At 41.8% G+C, this 16,268-nt stretch overlaps 1 protein-coding gene across 1 annotated transcript; it reads left to right on the top strand.

Annotated features, from left to right (window-relative positions):
* Positions 1–793: 793 nt before the first annotated feature.
* On the top strand, positions 794–10,061 carry LOC137297658 (uncharacterized). Its single transcript, XM_067829562.1, has 6 exons — positions 794–895; positions 3,286–4,364; positions 4,898–4,962; positions 5,182–5,290; positions 6,244–6,309; positions 7,345–10,061. The coding sequence occupies exons 2-6, from the start codon at positions 3,287–3,289 to the stop codon at positions 8,121–8,123; spliced, it is 2,097 nt and encodes a 698-aa protein (XP_067685663.1). The 5' UTR covers positions 794–895; position 3,286; the 3' UTR covers positions 8,124–10,061.
* The last annotated feature ends 6,207 nt before the right edge of the window (positions 10,062–16,268 follow it).

Raw genomic sequence — 16,268 nt, 5'->3', positions numbered from 1 at the left:
AGACAGACAGACAGAGGACAGTTGGTCTATATGCCTCTACTCCGCTGGTGTCAATAGCAACACAATTGCAGTGTATTTGAAAGTGAATGGACATCCTTCAGTCAGCAAGGATGATGTGGTTATGAATTATGCAGAGGTGGCACAGAATGTCACATCTCAGAATGATATTCTATTCCTATTGTCCACAATTAGATCGCTTATAGACTGAATGCGCATTCCTTTTTGTCTGTTTACATTACATGTTTTATATTCGTATGTTACTTTCGGGCTTTTTTATATAAGGCACGCGAATTTTGTTTGGAGTCGGTTAACATTTGTTCTGATTTCGATTATGTTCAACGAAACATACTTGAGTTAATTGCTGTGAATAATGAAACGGGTTGACAAACAATCATGTCCTGCTATTGACTAAAACTGTTAATATTAAGAAAACCAAATAATAATAAATAACAATCTGTATTCGTTCGTTACACTAAATAAATACGTCTACCCTGGTACAGCATGTGAGGCTAATTGTTGAAGACCTGGCTGTGTTACAGCTGAAGTAAGGAGCCACTTGTTAACGCTTGGTTAATAGGGGGCGGTGAGGTAGGCGTTTGTTCCCTCGTAACACAGAAAACCCGGTTTCGATCCCCCATATGATGTGCGAAGCCCATTTCCTATATCCTCGCCTTGATATTGCTGGAATGTTGCTAAAGGTACATACTCGCCTCACGGGAGGGTGTTGTCCTACTCGTTGTCACATTGATATTTTACAGCACTTCGTCCACTAACTCCTGATTCACGTGTCACTATTCAAGGGAGACTACTCTATTGTCTCGCGCACAGTTATCATCGCAGTCGACCTATCAGTTATGCCGATGAGTGGGTAGATCTCACCTGACCTGCTATTCAGGTAATAGGGAACAATAACATTCATATGTCAGTGTGTGTGCATCATACGAATATGATGTTCAGTTTGCAGTTAGATAAAATGTGTGTGAACATCTTCATTATCTTTACCACCTTTCTCTGTGAAACAACCATTCCTATTTTCACTTTCGATTCCAGGAACCAACTATACGCTTAGAACTGTTATATACCTGTTACATTCCGTGGTATTATAACTGTCTTTGTTGTCAGGATGTTGTATGTGTTCAAGTGCATGTTGTTTTGTGTACTTAATAATTTCAAACCGGAAAGAGTCGCGGCTCGACATTGAGATCGATGCACCGCCATTGAGCCAGTTAGCAGGTATGCAGTGTATCTGAAATGGGGTTAGAGTCGCCTGCGTTAAATGCGACGTGGACCAGTCCGGACTTGTGTCCGTTTTACAATGCTATCACCCTGAGATACCTTGCAACAGTTCATGGTATCATGAATATCTGACTCGAACACAATCTCCTTGTCATTCATCCAGTATCATTCCGAGGATAGCCTGATATATAATTTAATTTGAATACAGTGACTAGAATATGAATCATCAAGGCACAATACGGTTTCATTGTTTCATATATTACACATTTTCTAGTGTGTGCACAATAATACAGGTAAACGTGAGTGAGTGAGTGAGTGAGTATAGTTTAACGTCATTTTTAAGCTATATCCCAGCAATATCACGGGGAGATGCACCACAAGTGGGCTTGACACACTGTACCCATGTGGTGAATCGAACCCGGATCTTCAGCATGACGAGCGACAAATACAGACAATACATTACACATGACTTTATTTAAAACTAGGAAAAAATGGTTTCAATAGGTAAATATGTATATCACACATCAGTGCATATCATAATGGATCGTTTGAGTGCGTGAGAGAGTGAGGGGGTTTGGATTAAACAGTATTCCATTTATTTCACGGTGTGTAGTCTTTATGGTTGCCTGAAGATCAGGGTTAGAATTGGTCTTCAGAAACTCATGTGTGTCGTAAGGAGAGACCAGCTAAGGGGATCAGGTGGTCAAGCTGAAACGCCCGAAGTGATGTAGATCTCACCAATATATCACTATAGTCAGACACATGAAAACGGGTGTGTTTCCAAAAATAGGTCCGAAACAGAGAAGGTCTGGAAAATAATCATGCAGGCATGGTAACTATAATCCGTGAAATGACCATACCACACTGACAACATTTTGGAAGGATTTTTGGAAATAAAATCCCCCAAACCGTTTCCATAACAACGATAAATGTACACTTTAACAAAACGTTTACACAATTCCTACTTTCAGAAGACAGTTGTTTCTATGAAACGATGATCCAAAGAGTTCGTGTCTCCTGTTGGTTAGACCTGCAACTACTCGGGTGTTGGGTAGCCAGGTGGACAAAGCATTCGTTCGTCACACGGAAGAGCCGATGTCCATTCCAAACATGTGTTCAAACTGTGAAGCCAATTTCTTGTGTCCCCCGACGTGATATTGATGGAATATTGATAACAGAAACGTAACGCTCACTCCCTGACGTCAAGTGCTGACATCAACTTTATCTATATCTACATATTTGATTATCCTTTGCCGCTGACTTAGAACATATTTTGGTAAATGATCGCTCATCTGAAAGAATTGTTCACAGGAGATTTCAAATAATCAGATTACATTTATGGCATTTTATGTTCTATACATTTAACAATGCATCTTCTCCCGATCAAAGGCTGTTGGGTAGCCCAGTGATTAAAATGCTCACTCGTCACACTGAAAAAAAACAACAAAACGTTCTCGATGCCAGCCAGGTGCAAAGTGTGAAGCCATTTCTGATGTTCTGATATTGCTAGGATATTGCTGAAAGTAGCGTAAAACTAAACTCACTCACGCGGGACAAACAGATTTAGTTTCACCCTTGCCATTTTAAGTTTACTGTTTTCGAAATGTGACAGACTGAGGCACACATATTGACAGTCCAATCAGAGGATGTTTTACAGAATTAGCATGTGTTGAGTGTGTGTATTCCATGTATAGAAACGTGGTCGATACTGTGCCATTGTTTTTGCTGAATCACTGTTCCAAAAGACACTCTGAGAGCATTATTTTCCAAGTGTTCAAAGTGGTCCACAGTTTAGAATTAACTCGCCAAAGTAAACTGCTTTATTTGATACCCAGCAATTTCAGGGCGAGGACACCAGACGCGATTCCAGCAATGTGAATCCCATTTTTACCACGGAAATATATTAGATATTGCTCAAAGAGGCATAAAGTCCCGTCAACTCACATGATCCGTTGAAATATTTTTCTAATCTGAAACAGTTTGTCAATGTATGAAATAAAATTTCCAAGTTGTAATGTCAGTGAGTGATCATGGGTGTGTTTGTTACAGGATGGATTCAGACCCTGAGTTTCCCAAGTGTGTGGTGTGCAGCACCTCCTTCAGCTACAGAGGGCCACAGCCGCATCTGCTTCCCTGTCTACATCCTGTATGTGAGGACTGTCTCAAGGCACAGGAAGTAACAACTCTGGACTGCTCTGTCTGCTTGAAGAGTCATGATAAAAATGTCGGGAGTTTCCCCGAAGACAATGTTGTTCTTGGTGACGTCCTCAACCAGACAATGAAGCACCGACCGTCAGACTTCCAATGTACCAACAAGATGGATGGGAACCAGGCAATGTATTGGTGTCAGGATTGTGAAGACTATTTCTGTGAGCATTGCCATATATCCCACTCAGAGGTGAAAGCAACTAGGAATCACACAATGAAGTGGATTTCTGATCTTCCATGTACATCAAGAAAATCCCAGTCCATCTGTCAGAAACACGGACAACGTTTGGACGTCTATGATAAGGATTGTGACTGTTTCATCTGTTTTGAATGTTGTTACGAAGATCACGCCAGGCACGGTACAGACAGAGCTGATTTGTTCTTGAGTCGTGAACATGACGTCTTGAGTGCTTACCTGAAATCTGTTTCAGAGAGGAAGAAAAAGATCATTTCAGCAAAAGAAACGGTTCTAGTACAAGCGACATGTATTGAAGAGAAGGCCGTTTCCCTCCGGGATGCAGTTCAGCACACTTTTTCTGAGCTGAGAGATGTGATAGATCAGCGTGAAAAGGAGGTCCTTGTGGAGCTAGATCAGACTTTAGAGGCCATGAGGAAAATCAATGACAGTCGACTCTCTGTCCTGGAGTCATCAGAGACATGTTGCCGGACAATATTTGACTACATCAACAAGACATTCCTCTATGCCTCACCTTCCCACCTCCACAAAGTGAAGAGTTCCATCACTCGGGCCTTTGAGTCTTGTAAAGAGGCTGACGTTCCGACTGTTCACACAAACGAACCATGTGTCGTCTTCTCAAAGCAAGGTTTTCCGGATTTGAAATCCTTCGTATCATCCTTTGGTGGTTTCATGACTTCAGTTACCCCGACAGAATCACCTATGGAAGCATCTCTAAAAACAGGTAACTGTTGGGATTTTTTTACATTCTTTTCATGTAATATGTTATGACCAAAGATGCCATATGACCGTCTAATCATTTATACTTTCTATTGTTTGAAACTTATAGTGATACTGTTGTGCATGTTTTTTTCTTGGCAGTTTGTTTGTCAGACAGAAGGGAGTATATATTTAGTGAAGGATATAGACATTCTCTTGTCTGGAAGAAAAAAATCTTTCCTGTTTGTATGCTTTCATTATTCGTCGGTTCTGTCGACCATCGGTTACTTCAAAGTCCCCATCCTGGGTTTCGGGCATCTCATTAATATAGAGGCCCGGGAACCAGGATGGCAAGTCCCTTCAACTTTGCCACTACAGTGTTTGTATCTAACTACGGTATACGTTATTCAAAAAATAATTCTGCACTACATGCCCGAGTTGGGGACTTCTGTTCCACCAATATGAAGCCTGTTTTGGAATAACGACAACATGTCTATATCCTTACCAGCATTGTACAGGGCGTGTTTTTGGCTATATCTGCCGTGGATGCTTTTACAGGCCTTCAGATGAAATTGGAAGCAGATATTGATGAACTTCAGAAACAGAACAGAGCCTCTCAGACGGTAAATATATTTTTTGTAACAATGTTTTTAAATATGACAGAAGGTCTGAAGACCCGGAAGTATAAGTGATGCATTTAATGCATTTTATTTATCTCAAGTGATGTATTATTTCAAAAGTGAAGTCACTAAACGTATTGTCTCCATCATAACAAGTACCGGGGGCCACAGTAAAGAATATATTCAGATCTTAAAAGTACTCTGTGTATTTATACCGTCCAGCTCATTAGTACACTGGAAAAGAAAGCCTCTAGGAATGAACAGGAGCTGAAGACTTTGCAGGAGGATGTATCGAGACTCCAGGGGATCGTGATACAGTTAGACCCCATGGGTGAGTTTCTTCAGAAGAGGATTCAGTGATAGATGATGCTGTAGTCATTATTTGCTTCTCTTAAGAACCTCTCGTTGTGGAGTTGTTCATGTGGTAGCTTTAACATTTGTTAATTTACTGTTATGTACACTAAGGGTAACCCACGAAATGAGTATGCCTCCTCGTCATTACTCATATAATAACGTAGGTTTGTTGTTATACGTCGCACTCGGCAATTCTGTGTCTATATTACATCTAACTGTAAACAGTGAATACAGTGACTGGCATCATGACCGATAGGGTCACTTTACGATGATATCAACCAAATTAGGGAGTTAGACCACCTACTCTCCTTGGTCGGAAACCATGGGTTAGTGAGGAATAATTCTAACCGAGAAACTTAAGTGGGGTACAGTGGAGTGAGGGTAACTGCCTCCATCTTAAGTATGAACTATATTCGACAAGCAGTTTACCATCCTTACAGGCAGTGAGATCCAAGTGTTGTAAACGTTATGCATGCAGTACAGTGACAGACAAGCCTCACCCTGAGCAATACCATTACAATATTAGTTATCAAAAGTAGTCATCAGTAATATAAAACTTATAGATGCCTTTCCTTGATTACAAACACCTTCATTTTTCCAAGGAGTGATTGAGGAGGCGGCGGTCGGGTAGTTAGTTCTACACTGGTACAATGTGAGAAGTCCATTTTTGGTGTCCCCCGCATTGTTTGAATATTGTTAAAAGCGGGGTAAACATACTTCCTCACTTATCTGTCCATATTTATATATATTTCTAATATTTTTCGGAGACTTCCTATAAATAGTGTTACTCATTCACGAGTTTACAAGGCATTTATACGTGCGTTGTTGCTTTACACACATTGACCGGCAAATAACAAAGTGCATTCTCCACAGTGTACTTTTTATGGTATTTTTACGTAACGTAACGCTTAAGTTACAAACGTCTTCCAGGCAACGACAAAGATACTTGGCTGCATGTTCTTGGGACAGTGAACCGAGCGCGACATGTTCTTGTATGTAAGTATAACTTCCTCTACTGTTTAAATATATTACCGTACAACTAAGCAACGTTAATGGTCTCTTAACATGTTATGTATAACTAGCTATCATACACAGCGCGAAGACAATCCTGTTTAAGTACAATCAAGTACAGCTAAACTAGGAAGTGTAACATGTTGTGTTAACATGTTATGTATAACTAGCTATAATTTACAAAGCGAAGGAAATCCGCCAATTTTGTTTAAATGAAGGAAGTAGATAGGAACGTATGGTCATAGAATGTTGTAGATAAAAAACAACCATTACGATAATGCCAGACACTATGAGTTGTTACATCCGCACAGAAATGTGTGTACTCGTAAATATCTTTTACAATGTATGATAACCCATTTATAAAGTAAAGAACAATCATAGTTTAAATACTTAAGTGTTGAAAAACCCCAGACTGCTTCCAGTATGCTTAATCTAGGTCACGAGGTAACATGGGGTTGGTAGTGAAATATTTCATTTATTGTAAATGTCGAATACTGAACTTACACAACGTGCACGTATGTGGGTAAATGAGTTCAGTACTACGCCGCACTCGGCAATATTCCAGCTGTATGGCTGCGGTCTGTAAATAATCGAGTCTGGTCCAAAAGAATCCAGTGATCAACAACATGAGCATCGATCTGCGCAACTGGGAACCGATGACATGTGTCAACCAAATCAGCGAGCCTGACCACCTGATCCCGTTTGACGCCTCTTACGGCAATTAGTCGCCCTTTGTGGCAAGCATAGGCTGCTGAAGGACTATTCTTCCCTGGGACTTTCACGGGTCGCACGTATGTGGACCAAAGTCAGCTTGAGAAGAAGTTAAAGAACAACCACAGAAGGTGGAGTCAGATGATGTGGGGATATAGGGCCTTGTGATCCCGTGCTTTTTTTTTCATACCACCGGGACTGAACATGTGTCAGTCTAAAGCTGATGAAACCCGCATAATAATATAGGCGAGGTATGATAGACATTAACTGTTGTCTATAATCATTGTATTTTGTCTGATCCTATTACAGGTCCAAAGATGATGTTTGATTCCGACAGAGTAAATCTCTACAGAACACACATTGATGTCAAAGGCCATCTCATCAACACCAAACATCCTGAATGGAGAGGAAGGAAGATACTGGACACCAGTGGGAAGATGTTGAAGAAGTACTGTGGCACCTGCAGCACCTCCCCACTGCCCTGTAGCAACCTGGTGTACTGGGAGGTGGAGACGGATGTGGAATTGGACAATCCTCTGGGTGATCGGCAGCTTGTGTTGGAGGTTGGTGTGTGTGGAGAGGATGTCATGGATAGCACTCATTTTATCGGCGGTCAGTCTAATTCATGCAGTCTCTACACATCAAGTGATAAGAATAATGTGAGGAGCTTTATAGCTGTTAATGGAAATTTAAATTATATAGCAACATCTAACGTTTTTGACAACAGGGCAGGAACATCCGTGACATTAAAGTACGGAGTTCTTGTTGATACTGAGAAGATGGCGGTATCCTTCCTGGACACCAAAAACAGAAAGGTGTTGGGATCAGGATGTATTGTTGACAGCAAGCCACCACATGATGTCGAATACAATAGAAAGGTGTATCCTGTATTTGCGATTTTTAATAAGCCACTGAGGATTGAAATGAAACTTGTGAGTGGACCGGATCTACAGATGGAAGACTGGAAGAAGAAGCTTATCGAAGACGCTATGTGTGGTGAAGGCAATCGATACCAAGGCTACAAACATAGCTCCCGTTCCCTACTCTGGTACCATGGGCATCTCGATCATAAGGAACAAAAACAATAACGATTCGATGAAAGAGGCAGTCCTGTCTCTATAAAATTATAGACTCTCGCTTATCGGCGTTTAACAAAAACACGCCCACAGACAAAGTAGTCACACGGAAATATTCTACCTGAACACATAACATTCGCATGAAGTCTAGACATTTCTAGTTGGTGTGCAAAATCAATCACTAATACGAAAACATATCCAAAAAATCGAAAGGAAAAGGAAACAAACAAACAATTAAACAGAAAAGTGACATAAACATTCCCTCAACAATGGTACAACGTGTGAAGTCCATTTCTGGTTTTCCCCGCTGTGATTTGAATGCAAAAGCGGCGTAAAACAACTCACTCATTCATACAACAGCCGGTTCCCAACCGAATCAATGCAGTATTAAGTATTAAAAATATCCGTCAGTGCTTGACATTATCTCATTGAGGGTTTGGGGATCTTTTGAAATTGATTAAAATGAAACACCTCGCCTTAAGTTAACCGAAACGAGTGAAGATTTCGGCCTCCTTTCACAAAGCACTAAGGTGATCGTAAGTCACTAACGTAAACTTGGTGTAATGTTTAAGTAAAAAAGTTACGGTGAACCTTAGTAAACGTTGCTGTGTGAAAGAAGGCCCTGGTCTCTAAAACCCTTAAATCACTCTAAGGATTGATTCTGCACAGACTATGAATTGCCAATTGCCAGAGAAAGTATTTCCGTTGTTGCGTAATGCCATAGCCATTACAGGTAGTTGAGTAAGAAGTTTGCTCAGACAAGTTAGTAAAGTGAGCAGAGACACTGGAAAACTCGACTAACCCGAATAACGTCAGGTGATGTTTGAAAAACCAGGAAAGTGCTTACGCTGTGAGCCATTTATTATTACGTGAGTCCGTCATAAGGAAGGATATCCCCTCCTATATCACCATAAACAGCGACAAAATATATGTAGCCCCGTTTTGAATCTTACAGCCATTGAATGGTGTTTCTTGAGTACTGAGCGGTAGTCGTACTAAGGGAGGTAACTCTCACCTGGCATTGTCTACATAACTTTTGCGAGGCTGTTCTACTGTGATAGACTAGAATAAATCTTTAAGGTAATAATTATAGTTTAAATGATAAATTCCGAAAAAATGTAAATAACAGGCTGGCGTCCTTAGACGCACAGTGTTATCCATTAATCCTGAAAAACTGCAGGTCCTGAGGATCCAGAACCAAAAAATCGTGGGTCCAGATCAGAAAGTGTAGGCCCAATATTTTAACATGCATATAATACTTTTAGTTATTGGGGACAAAGGAATCTGTCGAGAACAAGGACCTGCAGAAAGCACAGTTGTGGGCCCGGGCGGTTTCCAGTCGGCGTCAGGCGTAAGGGCCAACGTTAATTTCGTAAACGCTGAGGATACAACTACTATTCAGTACAGCCTTGGAGCAAGGCTACACAGTGTCCTGGCTGCCGGCTTTTGAATGGAACACTTAGCACGCGAAGTATTACTTTGATTGAACTAAGGGGTGTATTTAAGTCAAATATCGATGTTATGCTTGTCTTGTTTCATATTGTGGCTGAGATACCCCCCGTGTTAAACCTACTTTCAGTTTCGCTTCCAGGAAATTAAATCCAAACTAGATCGGCTTCCATAAACTGTAGGGGACAACTACATTAGGAAGGGCGTTTGGTTGCTTGATAACCGCTGATCTAAGGTTTCGTTGTCCATAACGGTACTACAGTAGTAACACACGGGTAAGTGTTTTCATGATTTTGTTTGCAGTGATCAATATTGTCCTTTCATATATTCCATTAAAGTCTGTTAATAATTTTCTTTGGCAGTGTCATTTGCCAAACGTATTGGCTAACTTTCTGACAGGCGAGTGGGGACACGATTTGGTCTGTTCGCGTTGTAACTTGTTCATAATAACGTTTTTCTCCTGTTTTTCGACCAAAGTAAAGAAATAGTTATGATAAATAACTCTGTCTAAGCTTATTTGTGAGTGAGGGAGTGCTTGAGTTTGGTTTTATGTCGCTTTTAGCAATATTCCAGCAATACCATGGCGGGGGACATCAGAGACGCCCATGTGGGGAATCGAACCGGGTCTTCGGCGTGACCAGTGAATGCTTCAACCATTAGGCAAAAATAATAAATTTCAAGCATTAAAGCACAGAGGGTTCATGTCCAAGCTAACCACCTCAAGAAGAATATGAATTGCTGGAATCTTGCTAAAACCTGCCTTTCTCCCTCCCTTCCACAAACCAACCCACCTACTCACTCACTCATTCAGTCACTCTATTTCCTTTTGCTACCTTTCTTGCTACCTTACATTCATATTCGTTAATACTGTCATATCTGCACTAGGGTGTAACTGGTGGACTCGTCTCTGGTGACAAAACAGCTCATCCCCTGGAAAACGATAGACTCGTCCACACGGGTCAAATCAGTAAACCCGTCAAAGGAAAGGCAGTGGTGATGTTGAAATCTCGCCTTGAAATGCATAGACAGCCAGGGTTGTGAAAGGACCCCATGCGCGTTGGTTGAGAATCAGAACATGACTTCATGTTGTTAATAATAGATTATTTAACTATAACAGCAGTTGGAAACAAGGGGTGTGGGGGTGTGGGGGTGTGGGGGTGTGGGGGTGTTTTGCAACCCCCACAACCACCCCCAACCCCAACCCCCGGATCAGCTACTGGACCCTATAGGTCGGTTTGGGTGACATGTTCTGTGCACATTCCTATAGTCACTGACATATATAAATTGTAACACTTCTAATTATTCGTCTTTCCGTAGTGGGTATGTTTCCTTGGCTGGTTGGTTATTTCTTAACGCCGCACTCAGCAATATACCAGCTCTATGGCGACGGTCTTTAAATAATCCAGTCTGGACCAGACCACAGGCAAACTGTAGCGCAAATGGGTTGCGCAGCATAGAGAAAATGACCAGTCTTCTTACATGCGAGCGAAGCGAGCAAAGGTTGGCAACGTACTTAAAATATCGCCACCAACGTAAAATATCGCCACCATCAAAAGTATACACCCATTTCTTCACTGGGTGTTGCTCTCACATTTCCAACCCCATATTGAACAATTACTCACGTGAAATACTTTTTATTCAACTCATGGTAAATGAGACCGTTCTTCGCCTCCATACCCCCTTAGAGCTTCCGGTTCAGCAGGAACAGGATGGAACAGGAGGGTAATATTCTACATGGAATGCTCACAGTTACCTCCCCCGCATAATTCACCCATTGCGCCAGAAGTGTTTTTTTATGTCGAATGTATAAGCGATGAATGACGAGAAAGCAATAATTACTATACATGTCACTATTTTCATTCGATTAACTTTAAAACCAATACTTTTAGTCAAGAGGCATTTATATGTGATATTAACGTTAATGATTTATCACAACTCGTATGATTAACATGCAACATATGCACAAATGCCACATGAGAGCAAACGTATTATTTTGTATTAGTTTGTTTAATCATTTTGGAGGGGATGGGGATCTGTGGGAGGGGGTGAAACTACGGTAACGCTATCCATCCCTATCCCTATCTAAAGATATCAAAACTCCTTCATTCAAGTACCTTCACATTTCAAAGATATTTATAATCAGTTAGATTCAGACTTAAAATACTTGAACACTGAAATCCTCATCTTCTGACCAAATAACGAAAAAAACCAAAAATATCTCCAACCAAACCCACATCAAAACCTCCAAACCCATTAAACCTGATTGCTCATCAAATACTGTCAAGAAAAGTCCCCCAAAGCAAGTTCTTTTTCCACAAACACACTAAATCACATTTCTCTTTCAATTATGCAAAAATGCCGTATGTCAGTCATGTATAATCTCTGCACATATACTACCGACAAGAAATAAGAGAACCAATGCAATAATAGCTAATTTGAAACTGCTGTAAATATCCACTAAATCAATTTTAGGCGTCAATTTCAATATCTGGTGTGTCCACCATGTTGGGCAACACATTCACGGCACCTTGATGGCATGCTGTTAATCAATTTCCGGATGGTTGCCCGTGGTATTGCCCGCCATTCCTCTTGGAGAGCTGCACCAAGCTGGGCCAGGGTGGCGGGTCCTGGGTCCCTGGAGTACCCCCTTCGACCAAGAACGTCCCAGAGATGTTCAATTGGGGACAGGTCTGGGGACTTAGAGGGCCAGTCCAATGTCTGGATACCTTCTTGTCGGAGATAAGTGGAGACAATTCGGGCCCGATGTGGTCTGGCATTATCATCTTGGAATACAAAATTTCGGCCGATAACTCTAGCCAATGGAGTCACAACAGGACGCAATATTTGGTCAACGTATCGCTGACCAGTCATGGCTCCGTTAATGATGACCAAATCTGATCGTCTGTCATGTGTAATCCCACCCCAAACCATGACACTACCATCTCCATATCGATCATGGTCAAGAATTGCTGCTCTGGCATATCGCTCCCAGCTCCGACGCCAACAACGTTTTCTGCCATCTGTGAATCGTAGGCAAAACCTTGACTCATCAGAGAACATGGTGTAACGCCAGTGGCGCATAGTCCGTCCCTGATGCTGCCTAGCCCATGCCAATCTTTGGCGCTTATGGTGAGTTGAAAGGGTGACACCCTTAAAAGGCCGTCTTGCTTTCAGACGAGCTTGATAGAGTCGGTTTTTAACGGTTGAGGTTGAAATGCGTCTTCCAGTGAGTGTGCGGAATTCTCTATTGATGACAGGGGCCGATTTAAACCTATCGCGTAGAGCAATTAACGTAATGAGACGATCCTGTCGTGGTGTCGTTGATTTTGGTCTACCACGCCCAGGTCTCGTTGCAACCCCACCCGTTTGACGGTACTTATCCCACAGACGTGAAATTACACTTTTTGATTTACCCATCTGCCGGGCAACTTCACATAATGATGTCCCCCCCTCTATCATCCCCACAATTCTCCATTTTGTTGCTTCACCGAGATACTGCCTCGGAGGCATTTCTCTCAGTAAGTGTCAATCTCTATTGCATTAGTGATTGCGACTACTCCAGTACATTTACAGGAGTTAACTTCTGTATGCACGTGTAGCACGTGCTGGGCATGCATTATGCGAAATTCCATTGTCATTGGATGTTGCGTTTGGGAGATACGCCACGATAACGGACCCTGTCACAGTCAAAGTCATCTACAATTTCTTGGTTCCCTTATTTTCTGTCGGTAGTATATTTAACATTTAGGCATTTCAACTCTCTTTGGGCTCATATACACAGCAATTCAGGCCACATGTTTCTGTTGTATCCGACATCATGTTGTGGCTTGTTGTCAACAACACATCCAGATCCCAACACCTTTCTGTTTTTGGTGTCCAGGAAGGATACCGCCATCTTCTCAGTATCAACAAGAACTCCGTACTTTAATGTCACAGATGTTCCTGCCCTGTTGTCAAACACTTCAGCTGTTGCTATATCCTTTCCATTAATAGCTATAAAGCTCCTCACATTATTCTCAGCATTTGATATGAGGAGACTGCATGAATTAGGCTGAATTCCGACATAATAGCTACTGTCCATGACATCCTCTCCACACACACCAACCTCCAACACAAGCTGCCGATACACCAAAAGTCTTAAGACGTCTCTGCCTATTCAACATTTACGTCTGAATGGTATTCAGAGCAACGTAAATGATAACAAGTGAGGGAATATGAGGGGTAATCCCGACAATACACTATTGCTAAGGTCATCCATCTCACGCAATGCCCTTGTAATGGTATCGTTACTTTTTTGGACGTTTTTGTAGCTTCTCCATGAAGGTTCGCGTTGGCGAGCCTTCTTTCCCAAATCAAAGATTCGGATCCAGTACCTCCAAGAAACAAAGACAGAGATTACCTGGAGTATTGAGGAACTTCCTGGAAGCACCAACACTTCAATATCCACGCTCAGCTCAGAGCACCCTCAACATGATGCGTAAAAATAGAACTGGTAAAGAAACCTCATATATATCATGTCACGTAACGCGCGCACACACATGCGCGCGCACACACACACACACACACACATCGAGTTCTGATCACCCATCCACATTGTAGGTATATAGAACAGTTGGTATGTATGACACATAGGTCATGTCAAGCAATGCACATAAGGGGTAGCTGGTATATATACCACATATGTGTCATGTGTCGCTCACAATGAGGACAGAGCACCCATCTACATACTGGGTATACATAGAACAACTGGTATATATAACACACACATATATATATCACCTCACTTAACACACAGACAGACAGACAGACAGACAGAAGGCAGTTGGTCTATATGCCTCTACTCCGCAGGTGTCAGTGTCAATAACAACACAACTGCAGTGCATCTGAAAGTGATTGGACATCCTTCAGTCAGCAAGGATGATGTGGTTATCAATGATGCCGAGGTGTCACCCCGTCCATCTGGAGATTTGGGGATACGGACATCTTTGTGTGATGTATTGAGTCCCCGACACCAACCCACATGCTCGCATTGTGTTGTCCATGCCGATATACATATCATTGTATCATACTCGTCAACTTGTATGTTCAAGCACAGGCAAACTGTAGCGCAATTGGGGTTGCGCAACAAAGATAATATGACCAGGTTGGCAACACACTTCCCTCGCCTCGTTTCAAAAAATATTTTTTATGTCGCAATAAAATATCGCTACCATCAAAGGTACAATCCCATTTTTTCACTAGGTTGTGCTCTCAGATTTCCAACCCTATATTTAATAATTACTCGCGTGAAATATGTTTCATTCAACATTTTAAGCGCCACTCGTGGTATTCAGATCGTTCTTCGCCTCCATTACCCCTTCCAGCTTCTGGTTCAACGGAGGAAACCAAATAATAATAAATAACAATCTGTATTCGTTCGTCACAATAAATACATACGTTTACCCTGGTACAGCATGTGAGGCTAGTTGTCGTAGACCTCACTGTATTACGGCTGAAGAAAGCACTTTGTTAACACTTGGTTAATCAGGGGCGGTGGGGTAGATGAGTGGTTAAAGTGTTAGCTCCTAACATAGAAAACCCGGTTTCGATTCCCCATATGCGCTTGCTGTGTGAAGCCCACTTCCTATATCCTCGCCGTGATATTGCTGGAATATTGCTAAATAGGCGGCGTAAAACATACTAGCTCACTCACCTCTCGGCAAGTCGTTGTTCTTCTCGTTGTCACATTAGTATTTTGCAAAACTTCGTCCACTAACTTCTGATTCACGTGTCACTATTCATGGGAGACTACTCAATCGCCTCGTGCACAGTCAACATCGCAGTCGACCTGTCATGAGTTATGCCGATGATTGGGTAGATCTCAGGTATTCAGGTAATAGGGAACAATAACATCTCTCTCTCTCTCTCTCCCTGTGTGTGTGATACGATTATGATGTTCAGCATGCACTTACGATACTGTTAGATAAAATGTGTGTGTGTTCATCTACATTATCTTTCCCACCTTTCTCTATGACTAAAACTATTTCTATTTCCACTTTCGATTTTAGGAAAAAGGAACTAACTATAAAATTGCGAACTGTTATATTCCTGTTACGTTCTGTGGTATTATAACTGTCTTTTGTTTTCCTAACTTGGTCTCTATACAGGCGCTCCAGGCTGTTGTATGTGATCAAGTGCATGTTGTTTTGTGTACTAAATAATTTCAAACTGGGAGTAGACGCGGGTTGACACTGAGCCAGTTGGTAGGTATGCAGTGTATCTGAAATGGGGTTAGAGTCGCCTGCGTTAAAATGCGACGTGGAGCGGTTCGGACTTGTGCCCGTTTTACAATGTTATCATCCTGAGATACCATGCAACAGTTCATGGTATCATGAATACCTGTCTCGAACACAACAGCCATGTCATTCATCCAGTGTCATTCCGAGGATAGCCTGATATATAATTTAATTTGAATACAGTGACTAGAATGCGAATCATCAAGGCATAATACGGTTTCGTTGTTTCAATATTTACACATTCCCAAGTGTGAGCACAATAATACAGGTAAACGCGAGTGAGTGAGTGAGTGAGTATAGTTTAACGTCATACTTAAGCTATATCCCAGCAATACCACGGGGAGATGCACCACAAATGGGCTGGACACACTGCAGCCGGTGGTGAATCGAACCTGGATCTTCAGCACGATGAGCGACAAATACAAACAATACA

The sequence above is a fragment of the Haliotis asinina genome, chromosome 10 (genome assembly GCF_037392515.1).
Source record: "Haliotis asinina isolate JCU_RB_2024 chromosome 10, JCU_Hal_asi_v2, whole genome shotgun sequence".
In the NCBI taxonomy this organism is placed as follows: domain Eukaryota; kingdom Metazoa; phylum Mollusca; class Gastropoda; order Lepetellida; family Haliotidae; genus Haliotis; species Haliotis asinina.
The sequence above is the reverse complement of the archived record's forward strand: the minus strand, read 5'-3'. Positions and strand labels throughout refer to the sequence as shown.

Coding starts and splice junctions, on each gene's coding strand:
- LOC137297658 (XM_067829562.1), top strand. CDS start 3,287: ATGGATTCAGACCCTGAGTTTCCCAAGTGTGTGGTGTGCAGCACCTCC. Junction 4,365..4,897: donor GGAAGCATCTCTAAAAACAG/GTAACTGTTGGG, acceptor ATGCTTTTACAG/GCCTTCAGATGAAATTGGAA. Junction 6,310..7,344: donor AGCGCGACATGTTCTTGTAT/GTAAGTATAACT, acceptor ATCCTATTACAG/GTCCAAAGATGATGTTTGAT.